This window comes from Peromyscus maniculatus, chromosome 22 (genome assembly GCF_049852395.1).
Source record: "Peromyscus maniculatus bairdii isolate BWxNUB_F1_BW_parent chromosome 22, HU_Pman_BW_mat_3.1, whole genome shotgun sequence".
Lineage (NCBI taxonomy): Eukaryota > Metazoa > Chordata > Mammalia > Rodentia > Cricetidae > Peromyscus > Peromyscus maniculatus.
The window spans coordinates 8909408-8934407 of NC_134873.1; the positions used below are offsets into that span (position 1 = coordinate 8909408).

The window sequence follows — 25000 nt, forward strand, 5'->3', positions numbered from 1 at the left end:
CGGCCAAGTCACCTCTGCCGGTTTCTTCAGTGGCTAAGTGTGCCCGGGAATGTACCTTGCAGTGTGTTATGGTGTGCTGCTTGCTCAGAAACCCACAGACGACAGGAACAGCAGTGTACCTGCGAATGAAGGGGGCACCGGGGGGTGGTGGTGGGCACCGGGGGTCTTCCACAGCCCTCCCACAGAACTGAAGCTTGCTTCTTGGACTCTAGGCCCCGCCCCCGTCCACATTGGCCCCGCCCCTGAGCTGCTGCTCAAATTTCCCCCTCCCGCCTGCACTCTAGGTCCCGCCCCCGCTCACTTTGGCCACGCCCCTGGCAGCTGCATAAGTCCCCCCCCCACGCCCTCCTGCTCCTGGGTTCTAGGCTCCGCCCCTACCCACCTTGGTCCCGCCCCCGAGCTGTTGCTCTTTTTCCCCGCCCTCCTGCACCTGAGTTCTAGGCCCGCCCCTACTCACGTTGGACCCGCCTGAGCTGCGATGCCGGGCTCAGCCACCTTAGGGTAGCGGGTACAACCCTCCTTGTACCCAGCTGACGACCACACCTTCCCACCTTGGCTCCACCTTGGGGACATACTACACCCAGGCCCCGCCCCTCCGTGTTGGCTCCTCCCACTTCGGCCTGAGGCCTGCATTGCCCTCTTCAAGCTCCAGAGTTAGTGCAGCCTGGTGCCCAGCAGGGCTTTCCGGTGGTGGAGGTTAATTCCTTCAGATCCTTGCACCCGAGAGCTTGCCCACTACCTCGACTCCCAGCTGTGGTCACCGGTACCTGTGACACCTGCCAGGAGCCACTCAGCCGTCCTCGGTGGACGAGCAGGACTGGAGCAGGCTCTTTTCGTAATCAGAGTTTGACTCTGTCTTACAAATTCCTCAGGCTGGCAGAGCCTGGAGTGTGGGAGGTGGAGCCAAGAGAGGAGCACTTGATCCGCACTTGGTCAGGGTTTGAGACAGCCTGGGCTCCGCGAGACCGTACAGCGAAAGAGAAAAGGGAGGGAGGAAGGAGAGAGGAGGACACACCCAGGATTCTAGATCGTTTGCATCCCTCCTTACCCCGAGGTTGCAGCCCGGGGCCAGCAGGGGACGCTAAACTCCTTCGATGAACCCCAGACCTCGGTGCGGAGGGTCTAGTCTGACAAATTGTTGGACCTGGGTTCGATTCCGGAGCCTGTGTGGACGATGGTGAACAGAGGCTGGTAACTGACGTCTGACCGGTAAAAGTGCGGTGGATCAGGCTTCTCCCAACCCCTAAATAAATGTTTTTAAAAATGAGAGAAGTTCTGGGAGCTGGCTGAGCACTGGCTACCGTATAACAGAGGACCTGCACCCACGTTGTACACAAGCAGACAAAACACCTATACAGGAAAATCAAATGTTTTTATTTTGTTTCTTTTTTTCGAGACAGGGTTTCTCTTGTGTCTTTTGTTTTGTTTTTGTTTTTTGTTTTTTTTTGAGACAGGGTTTCTCTGTGTAGCTTTGCGCCTTTCCTGGAACTCATTCTGTAGCCCGGACTGGCCTCGCACTCACAGAGATCCGCCTGGCTCTGCCTCCCGAGTGCTGGGATTAAAGGCGTGCGCCACCACCGCCCGGCTTTATTTATTTTTATTTTTTAAAGTTAGGTTTACTCGTCTTATTTTATATGTTGCGTCTGCAGGTATGTCTGTGCATCCTGTGCATACATCCTGCCCACGGACGGCAAAAGAGGGCATCAGATGCCGTGGAATGGAGTTACAGATGTTTTAGAGCCCCTTTGCGGTTACTTAGAATTGGACCCAGGTCCTTTGGAAGTAAATAAAGTGCTCTTAAACCTCTGTGACGTCTCTCGAGACCGATAATAAAAACTCTAAAAAGCATTTTTACTGTCAGGGAGTTAACTCGCTTCAACAGCCAGCTATAGTGGGACTTGGGATTCCTAACCTAAGCGAGGACCCAAGGCCACAGCCACGCCCGGGCACCCAGCTGGACCGCCCGGGCCGAAGCTGGAGCTCCCCCAGCGGACTGCGCATGCTCACGAGAGCACGGAGCCTCCGGCCACCAGAGGGCGACCGCGGCGCGCCGGCCTCTCTGGGCTCACGGGCCAGCGAGCGGCGGATATCCCAGCGGCCCGCGCGGCGCCGTCCTTCCTGTCGCGGCCGCCATCGGAGAGCAGCAGGTGAGTGGGGCTCGCCAGGGCGGCATCCGCCGACATCGGGGTCCAGGTCCGCCACCGGGGTCCGAGGTCCGCCACCGGGGCTCGGGGTCTCCCGCGTTCCCCCACCTGGGCTCCGCCACCGGGGCTCGGGCTCCCCCCACCGGGGCTCGGGCTCCCCCCACCGGGGCTCGGGCTCCGCCACCGGGGCTCGGGGTCTCCCGGCTCCGCCACCGGGGCTCGGGGTCCGCCACCGGGGCTCGGGCTCCGCCACCGGGGCTCGGGGTCTCCCGGCTCCGCCACCGGGGCTCGGGGTCCGCCACCGGGGCTCGGGCTCCGCCACCGGGGTCCGGGTCCCCCCACCGGGGCTCGGGCTCCGCCACCGGGGCTCGGGCTCCCCACACCGGGGCTCGGGCTCCGCCACCGGGGCTCGGGGTCTCCCGGCTCCGCCACCGGGGCTCGGGGTCCCACACCGGGGCTCGGGCTCTCCACACCCGGGCTCCGGGCGCGGCGGAGCAGGGGGCGGTCGTCTCAGGCGCTGTCTCCCGCAGCAGCCATGGCCCTGCGCTACCCCATGGCCGTGGGCCTCAACAAGGGCCACAAGGTGACCAAGAACGTCAGCAAGCCGCGACACAGCCGGCGGCGCGGGGTGAGCGCGGGCAGGAGAGGGGAGAGCGCGGGGTGAGCGCGGGCAGGAGAGGGGAGAGGGCCGGCCGGGGAGAGGGGAGGCGCGGGCGGCGGCGGCGGGGAGAGGTACAGTCGGGGAGAGGGGAGGCGTCCGGTCGGTCGCTAAGCCCGGCCCCGCCCGCCCGCCCTCCGCCCGCAGCGCCTGACCAAGCACACCAAGTTCGTGCGGGACATGATCCGGGAGGTGTGCGGCTTCGCGCCCTACGAGCGGCGCGCCATGGAGCTGCTCAAGGTGTCCAAGGACAAGCGCGCGCTCAAGTTCATCAAGAAGAGGGTGAGCGGGCCGGGCCGGCCGGGGGAGGGCGGCGGGCAGGGCAGGGCGGCCGGGGCCGGGGTGACCGACCGCCCTCTCCCCGCAGGTGGGCACGCACATCCGCGCCAAGAGGAAGCGGGAGGAGCTGAGCAACGTGCTGGCTGCCATGAGGAAGGCTGCGGCCAAGAAGGACTGAGCCCCCTCCCCGACCCCCCAATAAACGTTGCTGCGGCGCAGCCCTGTGTGTGTGCGCGTGGTGTGTTGGCGGCGCAGGGAGCAGGCTGGGCTCTGGAAATGATTCTTTACTCATGATTCTGCAGCTGTGCTGGTGGCCGCGCCACCCCATGATTAGTCAGTCCGTCCCGTCACCGCTCCACGGCCAGAGCCTCACGCTGCTGGCGCCGCGGGAAGGCGATGCGGAAGATGTCGCGGTAGTGCTCCACGAAGTGCACCTCCAGGCCCTCGGTGATGAAGGGCGCCAGGTCCGCGAAGTCCTTTCTGTTCTCGGCCGGCAGGACGATGCACGTCACGCCCGCGCGCTTGGCCTGCGGGGTGGGGGACAGGCTGGTCAGCCCGGGCCCGGCTGGCCGCCCTGAGGTGGCCGGGGCGGGCGGGCGGTCGGCACTCACCGCGATGGTTTTCTCCTTGATGCCGCCCACCGGCAGCACTTTGCCGGTGAGGGACACTTCCCCGGTCATGGCCAGGTTCTGCAGCACGGGCTGCCCCAGAGCCAGGGACAGCAGGGCCGTCACGATGGTGCAGCCGGCGCTGGGGCCGTCCTTGGGGGTGGCGCCCTGCAGGGAGAGGCCGGGGTGAGCTGGTGGCCGGCCCGGTCGGGGGCCAGGCAGACAGGGTCCGGTCCTACCTCGGGCACGTGCAGGTGGAGGTGCGAGGTGACCAGGAAGTCATTGTCCGGGTCCCGCTCCATCAGGAAGGCACGGGCAAAGGTGTAGGCGATGCGGGCGCTCTCCTTCATCACGTCTCCCAGCTGCCCTGTGACCTCCAGGCTGCCGTCCTTGTCCTCCCTGCCGCCCCTGGGCAGGGGCCGCCTCAAAGATGTCTCCACGAACAACGTGGAGCCTCCTGGGAGACGGAGAGGAGGCTGACTTGGGAGTCCCGCCCACGCCCCTGATCTGCACGGGTTCCTAGGGCTGGCGGCCAAAGTGGTGCGGGTGGCTGCTCACCCATGGCGGTCCAGGCCAGGCCCATGACCACACCGGCCGGCGTGACGTCGTACATGCGCTCCACGGTGAACACCGGTTTGCCCACGAAGTCCTGCAGGTTCTCCGGGGTCACCTGCACCGTCTCAGCCTCCCCACTCACTATCTTGTAGGCCGCTTTGCGCAGCACCTGCAAGTGGAGGTGTGGGTGGGTGGGGCCGACCGGGGCGGGGCCAGGGCTGCTTTTGCACCCCGCCGCCTTCCCTGCAGGACTCACCTTCTCCACCTGCTTCTGCAGGTTGCGCACCCCGCTCTCCCTGCAGTACTGTTTGATGAGCAAGGTGAGGACCGCGGCGGACAGCTGGGCCTTGCTCTCATCCAGGCCGCAGAGGGCGCGGGCCTGTGGCACCAGGTACCTCTGTGGGGAGCAGCTGTCAGCCACGCCCACGCCCCGCCCCAGCCTTCAGACACCCTGGGATCCCAAGCTGCTCCCACCCCAGCCTCAGACCCATCTCAGCCCTTCCTCTCAGAAGCAGGGAGTAGAGGAGGGGGCCGACTCCTGTGCCTCAGGCCGGAACAGCTGTGGGGGTCACAGCCCGGTCCCGAGGACCACAGGCCCCAAGTGTCACCTGAGACCTGCCAGCACCCGCTAGGCACTCAGGACTCCACCCACCTCTGCGATGGCCAGCTTCTCCTGTGCTACATAGCCTGATACGTTGATCATCTCCATGCGGTCCCTCAGCGGCTCCGGGATGGTGTCAGTGACATTGGCCGTGCAGATGAACAGTACCTGGGTGACAAGGGGCACAGGGTGCTGGAAGCTGGGTGCAGCCATTTCACGGTGCCCCTTCCCCGGGCACGTTTGCCAGCACTCACCTTGGAAAGGTCTACCGGCACATCCAAGTAGTGGTCCAGGAAGTTGGCGTTCTGCTCAGGGTCCAGCAGCTCCAGCAGTGCCGAGGACGGGTCCCCTTGGTAGCCCCGGCCGATCTTGTCCACCTGGGAGAGGAAGGCAGGCACCATGGGACCATGCCTAGCTCGCACACTCCATGCTGGGCTTAGGGTGGCCTGCACCTCCAGTCCCCAGAGCCTCCCACCTCATCAATCAGCACCAGCGGGTTCTCTGTCTTGGTCTTCTTCAGACACTGGATGATCTTCCCAGGCATGGCCCCCACATAGGTACGCCTGTGGGGAGGCAACCTTGGTGTGGGCCAGCACGCGGAGCAGAGCCCCACTTGGTCTCACACAGGTCCCTCCAGCCAGTACTTGGCACGGCACAGCCGGCAGTCATGCTCCGCCCTCTCCCTTAGGAATCTTCACTGGGCAGCTGGCCGGGCGGGGGCCCACACTGGGGCCCAGGCTCAGCAAGGCAGACAGGGCACAAGTGCCACCGCAGGGCATGAAGGGAGACAGGAGAGGCAGCAAGCAAACAAGGCTGGGGCAGGGGATGAGGGCCAGGGAGCCTGGTGAATCGGAGCAGCAAGGAGGCCCTGGGCCGGGAGTGGGCCCGAGCCACGGTGGGCCTTAGGCAGAAGGGAGGGCTTGGCTGCTGGGACAAGATCCTTTCCAAGGCAGGGGCTCAGGAAGCCCAGGCTGGCTTAGAGCACAGTGTCCGAGGCCGGCTCCCGAGCCTCTGGCCTAGCCCTGAGTGCTGGGACGGCAGATGAGGCTCCAGTCGTCCTCTTACCAGGCTCTACCCAGGCTAGCTCCTGCACTCTACCTCAGCCCAGCCTGCCTGCCAAGCCTACTTCTCTCGGCTTCTCCCAACCACTGGGATCTGCCCTATGCCAGGGACCTAGAGCAGCCGTAGGCCTAGGACAGGCCACCTGGCTCTGCCACCAACCACTCTGTCAGCTTGGTCTCAGTGTTAACTCGAGGCCTGCCAGGCTCCGATGCCTCCCGGGCACATGCCTGCCCCTCACGTCGGGGGTCCCACACTGGATGCATGTTTAGGTGCCCTTAAAAAAAGTTTAGGTGTGGAGGCACACATCTTTAATCCCAGACTCAGGAAGAGGCAGGAAGATCTCTGAATTCAAGGGCAACCTGGTCTACATAGGGAGTTCCAGGACGGCCAAGGTTACATAGCAAGACCATCTCAAAAAAACAAAGCCCAGGCCGTTCAACAACCAGCTACCTCCTGCCTCTGGGCACCCGTGTTCACCCTAGCCTGGAATACTCTGCCCTGCGCAGTGCAAACCTCCAACCTCCCAAAGTGAGCAGAAGCAGGTGCAGCCTGGGTCGCACTGCCGGGCCAGTCAGGTGGGTGCCAGGCCCGGCCTACCTACCTGTGACCCTTGATTTCAGCCACATCTGTCATGCCGCCAACACTGAACCGGAAGTATTCACGGCCGAGGGCACGGGCGATGGAGCGTGCGATGCTGGTCTTGCCCACACCCGGTGGGCCGTGGAAGCAGAGGATCTTGCCCTGGGTGGAGCCACGGAGCTGGCTCACAGCTATGAATTCCTGTGGAAGCCAAGGAGGCTCAGTGCACAGAGTGCGTGCAGATCTCTCCACAGCGAGGCCCACAGGGCCATCACGCAGCGGCTGCGAGGGGTCCCTTGCTGGTCCCAAAGGGCTGGGCTGACTGGAGCTGTGGCTGCAGGGCCCTGGCTCTGGTCTGACAGGCTGCAGTCAGGTGTCAGCCACACGAGGTGTCCCTTCTCCACAGCCTGGCCACAGCACAGCTGTCACAACAGCCCCCACCCACTAGGGACATCCGATGGAAGGACGTGAGGACAATGAGGCAGCCTGCCCGCCCTTGGCAGCGGTGGTCCCACGCTGCAGGCCTTACCAGGACGCGCTTCTTCACGTCCTCCATGCCGTAGTGGTCCTCCTCCAGCACGGCCTGGGCCCTAGCCAGGTCCAGGTTTTCATCACTCTGCCGGCCCCACGGGATGGAGGTCAGCCAGTCCAGGTAGTTGCGGGTGACACTGCAGGGACCACAGGAAGGATCGTCACCACCCATGAGATCCTGCGCGTGCGTGAGCATGGCACAGGACAACTGAGTGTCACCAGGGATGAGTACGGCTCAGAGAAGCCGAGGTCAGGCCTGCTGCAGGCACCTGTGGACAGACAGCAGCCGCCCTGAGCCAGGGACCTTTAGAAAGCTGTCACCGAGGGAGGCCGGGGGGCACAGCACGGCCTGCTCAGTGATACAGAGGGAGGGCTGCACCTCAGGGACACAGAGCATCCTCAAGCCAGGGTTTCAGCTCAGTGATACAGGAGCCTGTGTGGAGAGGCCTGAATAGACTAAACTAAGAAACCTGACAGCAATTGGCCTGAATCATCAGGGGACTGGTGTCATCCAGGCTCCCGAGCAGGAGGAAGGCAATGCCCAGAACCTGGTAGAAAAAGAGCCTGGACATGGACCGCAGCAGCAGGCAGGCGCAGGGTGCTGGGCTTGTGTGCTGGCTGCACAGGTCCACCAGGGGCTTGCTTTCTGGGCCACTGCAGGCAGAGACGGCGGGGACAGGCGGCCAGCATGCCCACAGGCACTTACGCCCCAGGCCTCTGGATTCCCACCAGCCTACACAGGAACCCAGCTACCCCGGGTCTTGGGGGACAGCATGCAGGGGTGGCCAGGGGCCATGGCAGTGAGGGCTCACTTGAACTCCGAGGAGTGGTTGTCCAGCAGGGCCAGCTTGCTCAGCTCCTCATCCACCACGTCCATCACGTGCTTGGGGACCACGAGCTCCCTGAGGCGTTCCCGGAACTTCTCCTCGATGGCGTCTTTGTCGTCCTTCTCCAGCCCCAGCTCCTTCTTGATGATCTTCAGCTGCTCCTGCAGCAGGTACTTCCTGTGCGTCTGCTTGATCTTCTCCTCCACCTGCGGCAGGCAGAGTCAGGCAAGGCGGGCAGAGCCCCCCCAGTCCCCTGGGCCGGCCACCCTGACGTGGGATTGCTGTCTGGGTGGACCTCTGCTGTAATGGCCAACCACACGAGTTAAACCTGTGTTGTGTTTGTTTTTGATTTTGAGGCAGGTCATGTAGCCCAAGCTGGCCTCAAAACTCCCTATACAGCTAAGGATGCTGGGCTTGTGTGCTGGCTGCACAGGTCCACCAGAGGCTTGCTTTCTGGGCCACTGCAGGCAGAGACGGCGGGGACTCCTGACCCGCCTGCCTCCATCTTGCCTGGCTTATGCTGTGTTCACTGAGCTGCAGCCCAGACCCGGAGGGGAGACTTTGCTATAGCAAAATGAAAGAAAGCACGTGCCTCATGTCCCAGCACCCTGGAGGCTGAGACACGGGGACTGCACACGTGTAAGGTTCTGGGTCAGCCTGTTCAGAGAGAACCCCTAAGTCAGAGTTAGAGCCAGGATGCAGCCTTCACCCCCCTGCCCATCACCTCTCGGCCCAGGCGTTGCTGAAGCTTGCTCAGCTCAAACTCCTTCTTCAAGAGTGACAGGGCCTTGTAGAGCCGCTTCAGGATCTGCAAACAACAGGGGACGGGGTTGTCTGGGGGCAGGGACCACCACGGCCACAGCGCTGCTGGCACGGGAACAAGCACCCACAGGGAGCCCTAGCCCCGGGGATGAGCCTGCTCAGCACAGTGGCAGGGCACGGGCACACACTCACGTTGGTCTCTTCCAGCACGTCCTGCAGCTCGTGGGACTCGGCCCCTGTGAGCGCGGCGCCCATGTCACTCAGGTAGATGGGGTTGTCCACCACACGCTGGCCTGCCTGCATCATCTGCAGCACCGACTCTCTGCAGGGACAGAGCAGCCACGCCTTGCAGCCCTCTCCCCACGACCACACCGCCTGGCCAGCTTTGCCAGGGTGCTGCAGTCGGGGCAGGGAGCTGGCACCATGCACACTGACCTGTACAGAGGGTTCAGGGCAATGATATCCCGAATGGTCTTCACAATCTCTGCAGTCAGGGCCTGGCAAGCAGGGACCAGGGCAGTTACAGGACAGCAGAAGTGGACCCCCCAGGACCACCCCCAGGACCACCCCCAGGACTACCCCCAGGACCACCCCCCAGGACCACCCCCAGGACCCCAGAGCAGAACCCAAGTCATCACCAGCGAAGACCCAGGACAACATGAGTGAAAACGGCTCAGAGCATAAGGCGCTGGCTGCCAAGCCTGACGGCCTGACTGCACCACCGCCCACACCACTCCACCCCGCAGGATGAGTGTCAAAACAGCAAAAACTAGAAAACCAAAGGCCCCACCTACAGCCACTGGGGGCCTGAGCAAGCACTCCTCCATATGTTTGGGGCTACTGCCTCCACTCCCCATGCTTTCTGGGGCTTTGCTTTCTGTTGCTGAGGCAGGGTCTTACTCTATGGCCTAGGCTAGCCTCCAACACCAGCCATCCTCCTGCCTCAGCCTCACAGTCCTGGGACCACAGGCATACACTACCACAGCTAGGCAGGACAACTCCCCCCGCTGAATTCATCTTTGTAGAGGAGACCAGAGCAAGGGAGCACCTGCCCCACACAGCTGTCTCTCTGCGGCTCCTGAGCCTTCTCTCAAAGTCAGGAGGTCAGCCTGGGTCCACTGCACTGCCCAACAGGAAGGCTGGCACAGTGCCACCAGCATGGGGACACTGCTCTAAACTGAGACGTATTCCATTAAACAGAATGATTCCCCACCTCCCAAATGATGCCCCCAGGCTGCCTACAGTCTCATGAAGTCTACAATCCCACCATCAGCGCAGAGACCTCCTCTCTCACTGTCCCAGCTCACAGCAGACATCACCAAGCAATCCCAGCATCCTTCCACAGATCTCAGCCCACAGGCATCTTTCCCACAGCTCCAATCAACCACAACCAACGGGTCGGCCCCTAGAAGAGGCCTGCAGAAGCCCCTGTCCTGCATCAGCAATAGCACTGGGCACACTCCAGAACACGCTTCAGGCTTTGGGTTAGCTTGGCCAATGGCTAACTGTCCTACCCATGGGGACCTTGAGGAAGGCAGGACAGCATCAGTTTGGGGTCAGAGTGACCAGAGCTTACTTCTTCCCTGCTTCACGCCCCAGCCTCATGAACTGTGCGGGAGGCAACAGGTGGGTGTTCTACAGAACACTAGAAGCCTGTGCGTGTTGGTCAAGAGATGGGATGGTGTGGGTTCGAATCCTGCTTGCCCTGCCCACCTATCCTACAGCACGGCACCCAGCTTACCTTCACTTCCTCTGTGACCTGGAAGTCTTCATGGGCCACATTTTCAACCTCCACCATGAGCACCTCTTTGGGGGTGTCGGCTGAGGCCTCAGGTACCACCTCCAGCTGGGGCTTGGCACCCAGCTCGTCTTCTGCCTCCTTCTTGCCTCGCTTCAGCTTCCTCCTGGACTTCTGCTTGTTCTCGGGTTCTGGCTCTGGCCCCTCGGGATCCACCTCCAGCTGCCGGCTGATGTGAATCCTGCAAGCAGGCAGACAGATGGGCACAGGAGCCAGGAGTAGAGCTGTGTGTTCAAAGGCCCTGTGGCCTCAGGGTCTTCAAAAAATGGGGGGAAATCCAACAAAACAAAGCAAACTGGAAAGCTGGGGCTCAGTACCAGCACCCACACCAGAGACCTCAGAGACTCGTGCAGCTGCAGCGAGGGATAGAACGCTGCCGGCCTGGGGCAGACCAATTACAACCTGGACGCGGTTTTCTCTTGACTGGTGGTGTGAACTGCCTGCAGCCACTCGAGTCAGGGCAGGACTCCTGCCCTCCACTTCATAAGAGCCAATCACTTCTGTGCATGCCCAGTGACGGGCACATCTCATCTCAGCCAGGCTGTGGTCCTCCCATACCTTCTGTGGCCTGTGACAATCATGCGCAGCTTGTCTCCAAGGTCCTGCATCTCATGGATCTGAGCGAACGTTCCTGTGTGGTAGATTTCATCTAGGCTCTCCACCACATCCGACTCATTGCTGAGGGAGACAAAACACACGGTGCACTGGCTGGGCCGAGGCATAGTGTGCGGTGGGACGGCTTGGGCAGAAGGAAGACAGAACCTCCAGGATGGCTGCAGGTTCAGCAGTAGTCCTTCCGGGGTGGCAGCACCTCACTAACTCAGCCTCCAAAACACAACCCGTACAGGACCTCCCCCTGCTGTTACAGTGCCCACTCAGGCCGAGAATCTCATATGGGACACAGTAGAACCAGATTTGTGGGTGGGTGTACCTGGGTTACAACCCTAACCGGGGGCTAATAGTTTACTTTTAGTGCTGGGAAAGGGTCTCCCACATGCTAGGCAAATGCTCCCTACTAAGCCATGGCCCAGCCCCTCACTGTGGGACTCTGGTAAAGCCAAGCCTTCGGCCTAGACTAAAATGGCAGTGTGCTTGGCTCGTGGTCTTGCCCTTGGCTCCTTTTAGCTCAATTTGAAAGTTCAAACTCCGGTCTTGTGGAGGGAAGACTTACTTGTCATCTCTCTTCAGGAAGACACCAACATAGGGCTGTGCCAGGCGAACTTTCCTCCTCAGGAGCTCAACCAACTTCTTATTTTTAACCTGCAGGAGAATGACTGAGTGAGACACCGAACAGGCCACAATCAGTGCCACTGGCAAAAATGTTTGCTGTAAAGTCACAGCTTCATTAGTGTCGCAGACCGCAGGTGATGCTGAGGCAGGAGGCCCTCAAGTTTGAGGCAGCTTCCTTCAGCCTTGAGCACCACTTCCTAGTCATCTTGGTCAGCGGCTCAGTGATGGACTCTCCCACCCGCTCGGGAGCTATCAGTTAAAACTGAGGATGGGACAGGCAGGTAGACCTCTGTGAGACCTAGGCCAGCCTGGTCTACCCAGTGAGTTCTAGGATAGCAAGGGATACACACAGAAACCCTGTTTCAAAACACAAGTCAAAACAAACAAAAAACCCACCAGAAACGGTTGGGCTAGAGAGTTGGATCGGCAGTTAAGAGCACTGTTCTTGTAGAAGACTTGGGTTCAACTCTCAGAACCCACATAGTGGCTCACAATCATCCCTAACTCAAGTTCCAAGGGATCCAACACACTTGAATTTTAAGGGCACTAAGCACTCATATGCACATACATGCAAAATACTCATACACATAAGTGTAACCACACGCACACACACACACACACACACACCTTTAAGGATGGAAGTCACCTGTGCAGTTCCCCAGTTACTCTAGTTTAGGACGCACTACATAGTTGACACTAACTTGAAACTCAAGGTGATCCTCTTGCCTTAGCTTTCCAAGTGCAGGATTTACAGGGGCAAGTTTCTGATATAGCAAGGCTGGGGAGGGGTGGTGCCGACACCCTTCATCTGTGTTTGTCTGAGGCAGGGTCTGGTGCTGGAGTTCAAGGTGGCTTCACTATCCTACTCCATCCTCCCGTGTGCTGGGATTAGACTGCAGTCAGCACCACTCCCAGCTCAGGTGGTTCTGTTGCCGAGATGGAGCCTGTGGCGTTTGAATGGGAATGGCCTCATAGGCTCATGTATTTGAATGTTTGGTCTCGGTCATAGGAACTGTTTGGGAAGGGTTGGGAGGTGTGGCCTTGTTGGAGGGTGCCCATGCCAGGCTGTCTCTCTCAGATGCAAGCTCTCAGCTACTGTTGCAGTGTCCCACCTGCCTGCCAACACATTCCCCAACATGAGGCTCACAACTAATATACCAAACTGTGAGCAAGCCCCAATTAAATACTCTATTTTAACAGATGCCTTGGCCATGGTGTCTCCTCACAGCAACTGAACAGTAACTAAAACAGTGTCTCATGTAGCCCAAGCTGGCGTCCACCTTACCGTGCAGTCAAGGATAACCCTGAACTCCTGTCCTCCTTCCACCTGAGCGCTGAGATGCCAGGTGTCTGGCACTACATCGTCTGTGTGGTGTTGGGGCCCTCACCTCATGCATGCTAAGCAAACACCGCCCCAGAGCCCCCCGTACACTCAGCAGCCGAGAGAGCTCTAACTCTGGCAGCTATAGACATCAAAGCCCCAGGGGCCAGCTGTAGTTCTTTGCTGGAAGTTGATGGCTGGGGCAGCATTTGTGTCCCTGATTCTGGTCACTTATGAGGCGATGCCAAGCGAAAGTCGCATGGCAGTGTGTCAAAGGCCACACCATCTTCAAGGGGCAGATAGTAGAAATGTCTCTTTGCCCTGCCCCCGGAAGCCTGGAGTAAAGGGGAATCCAGAACAGGCCTCCGGAGAAGCTCTGCAGTATCAGAGCCTTCGGGGCACTGGGTCTACAAGTGTCCTGGGTGTCAGGAACTCCCCCCAAGCAGCAAACAGCAGAGGCTCATTGGTCCTTCAGGGCACTGTGAGGGCACCCGTCACCCCAGAGCTAGGGAGGTGGAGAGGCTGGAGGAACAGGAGCTCAAGGCCAACTTCAAGTTCATAGCAAGTTTGAGGCCAGCCTGGGCTACATGAGATCTTGCCTCAACCAAAACAAAAAAGCCCTTACACATAGGCCTATGTGTGACTTCCACAGCAGCTCCCTGACTCCAAGACAGGAGCTTCTATTATGTCCATTTCCCAGATGGGAAAAACAAAGGCCCTTGGGAGCAACATGCAGACAGTGCTGTGTCACCCTAAAGGGTTGGCTAGAAGGTGTGTGTCCTTCTACCAAACAGGCAACATGAAGGGAGGGCCTTGGAAGCATGGGAGAGGAAGTAGATGGGGCGGCCTCGGACCCTCCCACATCCATGCTGCCATGCCTGCCTTCAAGACTTGGCAGAGCCAGGAGAATGGAGGGGAGGCTGTGTGGTGAACATGGCAATGACTCACTGTGTGACCTTGGTACTTGGTTAACTGATAACCACTGGCCTCCGATTTCCAAGTTTAAAAGGAGAAAAATAAAACATAAAACGTAGATGGGTAGGCGGCTGATTAGGAAATTCCCTACTTTTAAATGTCTCTGCTTTCTGGTGATTTCATCATCCTGTTCTCTTTCCCTGCCTCCTCATGGCTCATTCATCTGGAAGGATCAGATGGGATCAGCTTCCTGCACTGGAATTTTCCTCTTAGGTAAAAGGCTGTTCCAGCTTTCCTCTTAGGGTAGATATGAGGTAGATGTCAGGGACACTGTTGAAATCCTGTACTTTCCTCTTCTTTTGTTATGCCGCTCACACCTCCGTCATTCCGACTTTCTCCCACTCCTAGAACATCGGGCCCACTGTGCCTGATACAAAGTAATTAAGGGAGTGAAAACTTCAACAGTTGCTAGCCTGGGCTACATGAGACCCTGTCTCAAGAGATACATAAGACTCTCTCAATAAATCAACACATGATTGAACAAGGAAGGCTCAGATGGTGTTACAAACTTTCACCAAGACGGAAGGATAATAACGGTACTCTGCTGCTACTCGTCCTGAGATTCCTATCACCAGGAGGTCCTGGGCTCACGGACTTCAAACCCGTCACGGTCACAGGTCCTGAAGGACCCGAAAAGGGGAGAATGTGTCCACACGAGCCACCAAGGACTCTGGCATCCTCCTGCCTCAGACTCCCGAGTGGTGAGATGACGGGCAGCGAGCGATTCAAAAGGTTTCTTGGACACGAGGGCGCCAGGAGACCCCTCGGTCCCTCCAGCCGAGCGGGGGGCCGTACGGCCGGGGGGGACGCCCTCGTTACCTCCACGATCTTGATAAAGCGCGGGAACACCGGGTTGCGGGTGATGGCGATGAGCGGCAAGTGCGGGAACACATCCGGGACGGTCATGGGCGCCAGGGCCGTGACGACCGGGCTGTCCCCGCCGCTCGCCGCTGCCCCGTCCTCCGCGCCGCCCTCGGGGGTCTCGTGGCCGCCGCCGCCGCCGCGGCTGCCTGAGTCCCACAGCCCCCGCCACTGCCCCACGCCCGCGGGGACGCGGCCGCCAAGCGCCCAGGGAGCCGACGGGTCGCAGGCCCGCCGGCCTCGGCGCAGCCACGGCCCGGACACGCTCGGGACGCGGCCTCCAGTGACGGCCAGCAGCGGCCGCCGCAGCGCCCAACACCGCGCAGCGGCCCACAGCCGCACGTAACCTGTGCTCGCCGCCATGGACCAGCCATACTGGCGGCGCACCGCGCTTGCGTCATCTCTGCTCGCCCGCCGGCTGCGCACGTGACGAAGGGCGCGTGCTACGGGCTCAGGGGGCGGGGCTTGGAGAAGGCGGGCGGGAGGGCGTGGCCAGAGGGGGCGTGGCGGGAGGGTGAGGGCAAGACCGGAAGGAAGTGGAGGCGGAGTCGAGGTCCACGGCGCGGGGCGCGGCTTGGAGCTGGCCGAGGTGGGGGCGTGGCCCAGGGAAGGAGGGCGGGTTTGGAGGAGGTGGGCAAACAATCGAGACGCTTGCGGAAGAATGACTTGAAGGGGCGGAAGGGGTGTGCTTTCCGGATGGGGAACGCCCCACGGGGCGGGGCCCGGAGGAACAGGAATCAGGGGCGGGATCGAAGGACGACGCAAAGGGCGGGGCTTTGAAGGCGAGGGTGGGGGCGTGGTTAGGGAGGGGACCCGAGGGGCGTGGCTGGGAGGGGGTGGGATCAGGCTGGAGGTGGGATCAAGGGGGCGGGACTCGGTCAAGGGGGTGGGGCTTGCCGTGGGCGTGGCCAGAGCGCAGAGCTCCGGAGCGGGTCCTGGAGGAGGCGGGCGTTGGAACTGTGGTCCGTTTCCTATGTCGTCATCCTGGGAGACGCCCCTGTACGGAAGGCGTAAGGAGGGGGCACAGCGCACTCCTGCTCTGTAACTTTATCTTATTCCTGTACACTGGGGACACACAGCTACAGGTTCCCCATCTCCACTGCGCACTGGAGGCGGTGCCTGTGAAGGGCTTTGCCTCCCTCTCTCTTCGGCACGTAGCAGGCCTTGCGCATACGTGCGTGCTGCTGTGTGGACGGACAGATGTCCATAACGCACTCCAAAGGAGCAGCCCAAGCGACATAGTGCGCATGCTCAAGCTCTGCAAAGCAACTGGTGGATTTGTTTGTTTGTTTGTTTGTTTTTTGAGACAGGGTTTCTCTGTGTAGTTTTGTGCCTTTCCTGGAACTCACTCTGTAGACCAGGCTGGCCTCGAACTCCCGGCCACAACTAGTGGATTTTATGCATGCCCAAAGCCCTGGTTCCACACCCACCTGTCCAAATGTACATTCTATGCAGACTTCCTCCAATTCATTTGTGCATGCTCACGAATCTGACTGATGGAGCTGGGCGCTAACTTTCAGGTTCAAAGTGTGTATGCGCCGGCTCCATATTGCTCATGCCCACTCCTTCCACCTGCCTCTGAGTAGACCTATTTGGGCTTTTGGGGAGATTCTGTTGCGCAGGTCCGAAAGATCCTGAGAGTAGCCTTCTTACCAGGTGCGCATGCCCAGACTTGGGGGAGGGGAGAGGAGTGAAGCGGCCTCCCTTAGTTTCAGTGCGCATGCTCAGACTCCTCCTCAAGCTCCTTGGCAGTTGAGGAGCGGTGTTAGCTGTGGACGACCAGGCGAGATGCTGCTGTTGATGCTGGCGGCGGTGGCCACTGTGGTCAGAGCTCAGCCACTGTGCCGGTGCGACTCCCTAACCGGGATGTGATGCAGCTAGGGGTGGGCCGAGGCCTTCTCTCCAGCCCCACTGAAGGAATCGAACTGGACACATCCCTTCCAAGCACATCACTAAAACCCGGTGCTGGGGTGTGGAGCCAGGGCCTCGGGCATGTATAAAATCCAAGTTCCTGTGCGGTCTGAAACCTGTCCCACCATCTATCCCAAAGCTGCTGGTATCTGAGGCTAGTTAAATCATGCTGGGAAGGGTGGTGTACGTGGTGCCACGGTTAGCAGCATCTCTGAGCGCTACCACGCGATGGCATCTCTGTGTGTTGCTAAGTGACCCCTGAACCCTGAATCATCAGCCGAGTCCAGCAAGACACTTGGTTGCTATGAGTTACATCCAGCCTGGGCTACACAGTCAGACCTGTCTCTGAATTTAATATATATATGTATGTATGTGTATGTGTGTGTGTGTGTGTATGTGTGTGTGTGTGTGTATACATATATCTAGTGCCTCAGCCTCTCGAGTGCCGAGGTGGCAGGTGACAACACTACCATTCGGGCGTCCCCGTTTATATATAGATTTTAGTGACTTGCTTTCAAGGGTACCGTGCACCAAGAGCCTCGGGGACCAGAGGGGTGCCAGACAGGTGACTGGTCCCACACACAAGGAACTTGTTGGCTTCAAAACAGCAAAGCACGAAGTAGGGAAATTTAAGAATACTTGTGCAAAAGCAACTTCTGGTGAGGGGTGGGCAGGAGCTCCGTGTGCAGAGACCTGGCCCAGCCGGTGACGCCCGAGACACCTCCAGCACCACAGACACCCTGCATGGTGGCTGCCCTCACAACCGTGAGGAAGAAGAGGTGGGAGGCTCAGGAGATCCAGGCCAGCCTGGGCTACTTATTCAGCCTGTCTCTGAATCAAGAGTGAAAGGAAACTGGAGGGACCCCTCAAGGAAGAGAGGCCCCAGAGCACCAGGCCCTGGGGTCCATCCCCAGCACTGTGCATGGGATGCGGTGGGGATGGGTAAAATTCAGAGTGCCCAGACAGCATCAGGTCCCCTGGGACTGGAGTTACAGACAGTTGTGAGCTGCCATGTAGGTTCTGCGAATCTAACCTGGGTCCTCTGGAAGAGCAGCCAGTGCTCTTAACCGCTGAGCCATCTCTCCAGCTCCTGAATTTTTTGTTGTTACTTATTGATTTTTGAGACATGGTTTCTCTGTGTAGCCCTGGCTATCCTGAAACTCACTCTGTAGATGAGGCTGGCCTAAAACTCACAGAGATCTACCTGCCTCTGTCTCCTGAGTGCTGGGATTAAAGGTGTGTGCCACACCTAGCTAATTATTTAATTTATTTGGGGTGTGGGTGTGTGCGCACGCGCGACTGTCTGTCTGTGTCTGTGTATGTCTCTGCATCTCTGTGTATATGTATGTGTGTTTGTGTGTGTCTGTGTATCTCTGTGTATGTGTGTGTGTCTCTGTGTGTGTATGTGTGTATGTATGTGTGTCTGTGTATCTTTGTGTATGTCTGTGTATATTTGTGTGAATGTGTGTGTGTATGTCTGTGTGTCTGTGAATGTGTGTGTGTATGTATGTGTGTGTTAATGTGTGTGTGTGAATGTGTATGTATGTGTGTGTGAATATGTGTGTATGTGTATGTATGTGTGTCTGTATCTCTGTGTGTCTGTGAATGTGTGTGTATGTGTGTCTATCTCTGTGTATGTCTGTGTGTATGTGTGTGTTTATGTGTGTCTGTGTATGTCTGTGATGTGTGTCTGTGTATGTCTGTGTGTCTCTGTGTATGTATGTGTGTGTATGTATGTGTGTCTGTGTATCTCTGTGTATGTGTGTCTGTGAATGTGTGTGTATCTCTGTGTATGTGTGTCTGTATGTGTGTGTTTATGTGTGTCTCTGTGTATGTGTGTATGTGTGTGTATCTCTGTGTATGTGTGTGTGAATGTGTGTTTATGTGTGTGTCTGTATGTGTCTGTGTATCTCTGTGTATGTCTCTGTGTGTGTGTTTATGTGTACCTCTGTGTATGTCTGTGTGTGTGTGTGTATGTTTGTCTATGTATCTGTGTGTGTGTGTTTATGTGTGTCTGTGTGTGTGTATGTCTGTGTGTGTCTGTGTATTTCTGTGTATGTGTATCTCTGTGTATGTCTGTGTGTGTGTATGTCTGTGTGTGTGTGTTTATGTGTGTCTCTGTGTGTATCTGTGTTTGTGTGTGTGTGTGTGTGTGTGTGTGTGTGTGTGTGTGTGTGTAGTCAGAAGACAACTTGCAGGAGTCAGTTCTCTCCACCAGACCCAAACTTGGGTTCTTAGCCCTTTGCAGCAAGCTCCTTCCTGTAGTGCGCCATCTCATTGGCCCAGTCTTTTGTGTGAGTGTGAGCCTCGGGGTCTCTTGTGTGAGTGTGAGCCTCGGGGTCTTTTGTGTGAGTGTGAGCCTCGGGGTCTCTTGTGTGAGTGTGAGCCTGGGGGTCTCTGAATTCCCTGTCTCTGCCGCCCGCCTCTGTGGTGGGCACCGGGCTGACCGGGCCACAGCCACCCTGCCCAGCTCTTGCTCTGTTCCGGCCACCGGTCAGGAACGGCTCCCACCAACATCCAGTGCTGTCGGACTCCTGAACCGTGGACGCACCGGACCACGTGCTGAGCAGTATGTCCGCAGGCAGCATGGTAGGAAAGCTAACAGCTCAGCAGCTAGAGAACCGGCTGCCCCTGCAGAGGACCCGGGTTCTCTTCCCAGCACCCACACAGTGGCCTGGGGAACACAGTGCCCCCTGCTGGCTGCCTCGGGCACTGCATACATGTGGAGCTCAGAAAGACATGCAGCCAAAACACCCACACAAGGAAAATATTTAAAAATAGAATAAACGAAAAGCCAAATACTGACAGTTGCTGTGTTTTGACCCCTCTAGGCCGTACAAGGTGAGGACCGGGAAGGTGTTCGCTTCCAAGCCGCTACCTGAAGGGGTAAGTGTCCCTCGCACGCCCCTAGTGTTGTCTTTCCCTTCTCTGGATCTCAGTGGCCCAGACTGGGGCCGAGGACCTGAGCTCTGGTCGTCCTGAGGACTGAGGGGCAGGCCCGGGCCTCCTCCTGGCTGACCGGCCTGTGCTGTCCCGCAGGACAGGCTGTTCTACGCCTTCAGCTCCACATACGTGCTCAGGGACATCTGCCACAGCGACACCGTGCTGTACCTGGGGTGAGCCGCTTCCGTCTCCTCCCCCCCCCCCCCCCTCTCCTCCCCCGGCCGCCCCTCCCCACTTCTACCCTGGCCTCTCAGTTTTTCAAAACCCGACCAGCTCTGGCCCAAGTTGTTAGTCTGCGGCCCACAGAGAATCCTCGCTGGGCTGGGTGTGTACGCAGAGGGGGAGTCCTGGGCACAGACAAAGTATTGCCACTCAGGGTACAGGTGCCAAGCCTGTGGCTTCCGCCAATCACAGGTTGACAACACAAAACAACAAAAAAATTATTTTCTTGGCTTAAAAAAAATTTAATTACATTTATATTTATTTGTGCACATGTCTGAGTGTAGACATGTAGAGGTCAGAGGCCAATTTGTGGGGGTCATTTCTCTCCTTCTATACTGTTAGTTCTGGGGATAAAACTCAGGTGGTCCGGCTTGGTGCATATGTCCTAACCATCCAGACATCTTCCTGGTCCATGTTCCTTTTTTGTTTGGTTGTTTGGTTGTTTGTTTGTTTGGTTGTTTGTTTGTTTGGTTGGTTTTTTTTGAGACAGGGTTTCCCTGTGTAGTCCTGGCTATAGACCAGGCTGGCCTTGAACTCACAGAGATCCGCCTAGCTCTGCCTCCTGAGTGCTGGGGTTAAAGGCCAGCGCTCCTGACTGGGCCCCTGCTCTTGTGTTTATAGACAGGCTCTGACTCTACATCCCCAGGCAGGCCTCGGACCTGCAGCGACCACAGGCCTCAGCCTCTGGAGTGCTGGAGCAGATTGCTAGGTGCACCACCACTGCTGCTCACTGGTCACACACACTTTCATTTCTTTCTTTATCTGTTTGCCAGTTTGTTTGTTTTTAAACTGGGTCTCATGTAGCCCAGGCTAGCCTGAAACTCTTGATCTTCTGGCCTCAGACTCTGAAGGGCCGGGACAGCAGGCCTGTGCCACCCCACACCTGGCATATTTCATTTGTGACCGTTTTGTCTCTATGTCATTTTAAAAAAAGTGGGCAGACACAGTATAACATAATTCTGGTGACTCTGGGCTTGCAGGGAACTTGGAAGGGAGAGGGTCTTAGGACTGCCCAGCCTGAGAAGCTTCCTGACCACCTTTTTCTTGGTCACAGGAAGAAGATTTTCATATCGAAGGACAAGTTTGAGAGCAGCCTCCGGCCACTCACCATTCCCAAGTCAATGAGGGTAGCTAATTCCCCAACTGTGACTCCAAATGAGTCACACTCAGGACACTCTGGAGTTTGGGGCACGGGTCTGTCAGCTGCGAGATGCCGAGTCACAGGAAGTCGGAAGAGAGTGATGTCGTTCCACCTTCTCCTCCTCTTCCTCCCTCCTCACCCTCTCCTTTCCTTTTTCTTGCTTTTCTTTCATCCTTGTGGCCTTTTCCTTTCTCCTTTTCTGTTCCCCTTCCCTTAAAACGTTGATTTGAGATTTCATCTGTTTTCATTTTATGTATATGGTGTTTTGTCTGCATGCCTGGTGCCCAAGGAGACCAGGGGAGGGTGCTGGATCCCCTGGAACTGGAGTCACAGGCGGTTGTGAGCCTCTGTGGGTGCTGGGGACCCCACCTCGGCCCCTGCAGGAGCAGCCCATGCTTGTAGCCGCTGAGCTCTCTCCAGACCCCCAGAGGAGTCTCTGCTGAGGAAGAAGGTGCACACAGTTGAACGGAGACCGGCACTGCCTTCCTAACTTAGCATGTGGGCCGATCAATGTGGCAGAAACAAGGGAAGCAGTGGCCGAGGAGAGCATGCCCTGGGTCCAGTGCGGCTGTGACTGCAAACTGCCGGGGAAGCGCAGTGCCGCAGAGGGAGAGGAGGGAGGGCCTGGAGCTCCCTGGTCACCAGCCAAACAGAACTCCAGGGTCAGTGAGACCAGACCTCAGAATGTGAGATCAGAGGAGCTTAGTGGTTAGAGCACTGGGTTCTGTCCCAGCACCTGCATGGTGGCACACAACCACCTGTTTGTTACTCCAGCTCCAGGGGATATGACACCTTCTTCTGGCCCCTGAGGTGCCTGAAGGCATGTGCCAGATCCACATCAATACAAATAATGACTCTTTTTAAAAGCTGAATTTACTTTGTGTGTGTAACTCCCTGTCTATGCACCAAGTGCATGCAGTACCTGGGGAGGCCAGAGGGGGGTGTTGGGTCCCCTGGATCTGGAGTTATAGGTGGTTGGTTGTGAGCCACCCTGTGGGCACTGGGAACAGAACCCTGACCTCTGGAAGAACAGCCAGCAGTCTTAATTGCTGAGCCAAGGTGCATCTGTAGGATGTGATGAAGAGGCAAGAGAATCATGAGTTCAAGGTCTGGACTATACCTTTAGAAATAATACATGCTAAAAAAAAATAATTAGCTGGAGTGGAACAGAAGAGCTGGAGGCTAACGCCGCTGGTGTCCACATGAGCACACGCAAACACGTGCCACACACAGTAAAAAAACAAAAGCAAATATCTATTGTGGGGTGGTGGTTCACGACTTCCTTCCCAGCTTTTGAGAGACAGGCAGGTGGATCGGAGTGAGGTGGAGGCTTGCCTGCACAGCATGCAGTAACTAAACAGCGAGTGTTATTATCCAGAGCAGTTGATTCCTAAACTAGTACCCTAACTAGCTGCAGCTACCAGTATGTACTTGTGATGAGTCATGCTCTGGGTCCCCCTCCCCCCGCCCCCCCATGGACCATGCCCTCCCTGTGAGCCAGAACAAACCTGCAGCCCTTCAGAGGCCCACGTAGGCATTCTGTCACAGTGTATTGTCCTTGTCTTTAGGCGGGAGGAGCATCGGTCACAAGTGCTTTATTCACTTCTAATTCAAAACTGCTGTTGGTGGTGAATAAGAAAGTCTACATGTACAATTACCTTTCGAACAGATGGCATAAAGCTATAGGTTTGTGGTCTCCCGTGCCTGCCGCACATCTCCTGCCCCACCCCCGCCACCCTGGGCCCTCTGCAGTCCCTGTGCCTTGGCTGCACTTTGTTTTGTTTTGGAGACAGGACCTCATGTAGCCCAGGTCCCTCTGTCCCCTCCACTGCAGTGCTGGGGTAGCAGGCATGCACCACCATGTCTGGTTTATGTGGTGCTGGGGTGGAACCTGGGGCCTGGGCATGCTACGTGGGAGCTCTGCCCACTGAGCCGCAGCCCATTCTGAAATTTGGTGGGTTTTTTCTCCCCCTTTTAAAAATTGTATTGTATTGGTGTTTGCCTGGGTGGCTGTTTATCACATGTGTGCAGTGCCCATGCCGGCCAGAAGGGGGCGACAGGTCCTATGTCAGAATATTTGCTTAACTATGCAAAGATACGTTGCATTTGTGTAATTATGTAAAGATGTGTTTGCTGTGTCACCTTGCCTGCCTAAGGCACCTGATTGGTCTAATAAAAAGCCAACTGGCCAGTAGCAAGGGAGGAGGTATAGGCGGGACTTCCAGGCAGGAAGGAGGAAGGAGGCTCTGGGGAAGAAAGAAAAGAGACGCCAGGGAGATGCCAGGGGCCAGCCATCCGGACACGGAGGAAGCAGGAAAGTAGGATACACAGAATGAAAGAAAGGTAAAAGCCCTGAGGCAAAACGAAGATGAAGAGAAACAGGTTACGTTGTAAGAGCCAGTGGGACGAGCCTAAGCTAAGGCCGAGCATTCATAATGAACAATAAGTCTCTGTGTCTTTATTTGGAAGGTGTTTGGCAGTCCAAAGAAAATTCCAGCTATAGGGTCCCCTGGAATTGGAGTCACAGATGGCCGTGAGCTGCCATGTGGGCTCTGGGAATTGAACCTGGGACCTCTGTGAGAGCAGCCTGTTCTCTAACCACTGAGCCATCTCTCCAGCCCCTGTTTTGTTTTGATGATGTTGTTTGTTTTGTTTTGAGAAAGGGCATCACTCTGTAGTGTAGGCTGACCTCAGATTCACAATCCTCCTGCCTCAGCCTTAAGTCCTGAACTAACAGGCATGTGCTACCATTCCTGTCCTAATAGTTAACTTTGGAGAACTCAAAATATGCAGCCAGGTGTGTTGGCGCAGGACTCTCAGCCCAGCGTTTGGGATGTGGAAGCAGGAAGTTTCAGGACTTGGATGTCCACCAGGGATGGATAGCCAGTTGTAGGCCAATGAGATCCTGTCTCAAAAACAACAGTAAAAATCACAGCTGCCTGTGGCTCCACCTCCAGGGACACAGCACCCTCTCCTGGCCACTTCAGGCACCTGCACTCTGTACACACACACACACACACACACACACACACACACACACACACACACGTAAAAATAAAAAATTCACACATATATATTTATAATGTATATATTTGACTTGTCTCCCCTTCAGGTATATACCAGCCTGTCTCACACATCAGTGGCGACAAATGTTGTTTTAAAAATGAATTTTGCCTGGTAAGTTGGAATCTTTCATAAAAAATAATAATAAAAAAACAACTATTCTATTCTAAGTGAAAATACTTAGGAATGATCTAGGAACCTGTAAGTATAAGTGGCCTTAGGCGGTGACATTTCCCCACACTCAGAGGAAGGCTGGCCGGTGAGGTAACTGCCTGTGAGATAACCTCCCGTGGGATTGACCCTCAACCGAACTGGACGTGTGTCTTCCTTTATTATTGTGTGTTGGGATGTTTTCTTGGTTTTTGAGGGAGGATCTCATATAACCCAGGCCAAATATGACTCTGAACTCTGGATCCTCCTGCCTGTGCCTCCACAGGAGCGTGGGTGACAGGTGGGACCCGAACACACACCTTACACTGTCTTACACAGTTTTTTCTTTGTTTAATAGACAGGTAAGTCCAGGGGTGGAGGCAGGCAGATCTTCATGAGTTCCAGGCTAGTCTGGTGTTCACAGTGAGTGCTAGGCCAGCCGGGGCTACCTAGAACCTATCTCAAGAGATAGAGAATGTGATTGCCCCCTCAGGACCCAGCTGGTGGTCAGCAGCTGGGACCTGTAGGATGGCCCGGGGAGCCCGCCTCAGGTCCACACTGGGGTGGCTGTCATCCTGGAAGGTGACCTTTTCTAGCCCCTTCACCTAATCTTCCGGCTTTTAGATTCCTTCTGCCCCGCGCTGTGCCCAGAGGGGGTGGTGTAAGCGTCCTGGCCCCAATTCTCAGCATCTGTTGCCTTTGTGATTCTCCGAATCTACGGCTGCTCACTGGCGAGCTCTCCGTGGCCGGGGCCGAGAGCAGTGTTTGCCTTTGGTGTA

The 25000-nt window shown here is 57.3% G+C and overlaps 3 protein-coding genes across 20 annotated transcripts in view; 2 read left to right on the top strand and 1 right to left on the bottom strand.

Annotated features, from left to right (window-relative positions):
- Positions 1-3299, top strand: part of Rpl36 (ribosomal protein L36) — a 3738-nt gene extending 439 nt beyond the window's left edge. The window contains exons 1-4 of one of the 2 annotated variants that reach the window (XM_006982263.4): positions 1-2147; positions 2678-2772; positions 2950-3084; positions 3170-3299. The exon at positions 1-2147 is cut by the window's left edge and continues 439 nt beyond it. In XM_006982263.4, coding sequence (XP_006982325.2) covers positions 2000-2147; positions 2678-2772; positions 2950-3084; positions 3170-3259 — 468 coding nt within the window. In that variant the 5' untranslated portion in view covers positions 1-1999 and the 3' untranslated portion in view covers positions 3260-3299. Of the gene's footprint in view, positions 2148-2674; positions 2773-2949; positions 3085-3169 lie in introns of both variants that reach the window. The other variant, XM_042266758.2, reaches the window with a different exon arrangement.
- Positions 3300-3350: 51 nt separating this feature from the next.
- Positions 3351-15169, bottom strand: Lonp1 (lon peptidase 1, mitochondrial). Its single transcript, XM_006982264.3, has 18 exons — positions 14750-15169; positions 11576-11664; positions 10963-11082; positions 10348-10585; positions 9042-9103; positions 8799-8928; positions 8569-8652; positions 7830-8050; positions 7016-7154; positions 6509-6687; positions 5321-5408; positions 5100-5222; positions 4897-5013; positions 4501-4641; positions 4248-4413; positions 3929-4146; positions 3693-3857; positions 3351-3608 (listed from the first exon to the last, which is right to left on the bottom strand). Exons 1-18 carry the CDS (start codon positions 15152-15154, stop codon positions 3429-3431), a joined length of 2865 nt encoding a protein of 954 aa, XP_006982326.1. The 5' UTR covers positions 15155-15169; the 3' UTR covers positions 3351-3428.
- An 89-nt stretch (positions 15170-15258) lies between these two features.
- Catsperd (catsper channel auxiliary subunit delta) overlaps positions 15259-25000 on the top strand; it is a 49590-nt gene continuing 39848 nt past the window's right edge. For 4 of the 17 annotated variants that reach the window (XM_076559760.1, XM_076559761.1, XM_076559762.1 and 1 more), the window contains exons 1-6: positions 16471-16638; positions 19534-19588; positions 19742-19818; positions 20922-21105; positions 22577-22694; positions 24121-24185. In XM_076559760.1, coding sequence (XP_076415875.1) covers positions 16580-16638; positions 19534-19588; positions 19742-19818; positions 20922-21105; positions 22577-22694; positions 24121-24185 — 558 coding nt within the window. In that variant the 5' untranslated portion in view covers positions 16471-16579. Of the gene's footprint in view, positions 15381-15492; positions 15574-15673; positions 15802-16470; positions 16639-19533; positions 19589-19741; positions 19819-20921; positions 21111-22576; positions 22695-24120; positions 24186-25000 lie in introns of those variants that run through there. The other 13 variants (XM_016000792.3, XM_076559764.1, XM_076559765.1 and 10 more) reach the window with 11 other exon arrangements.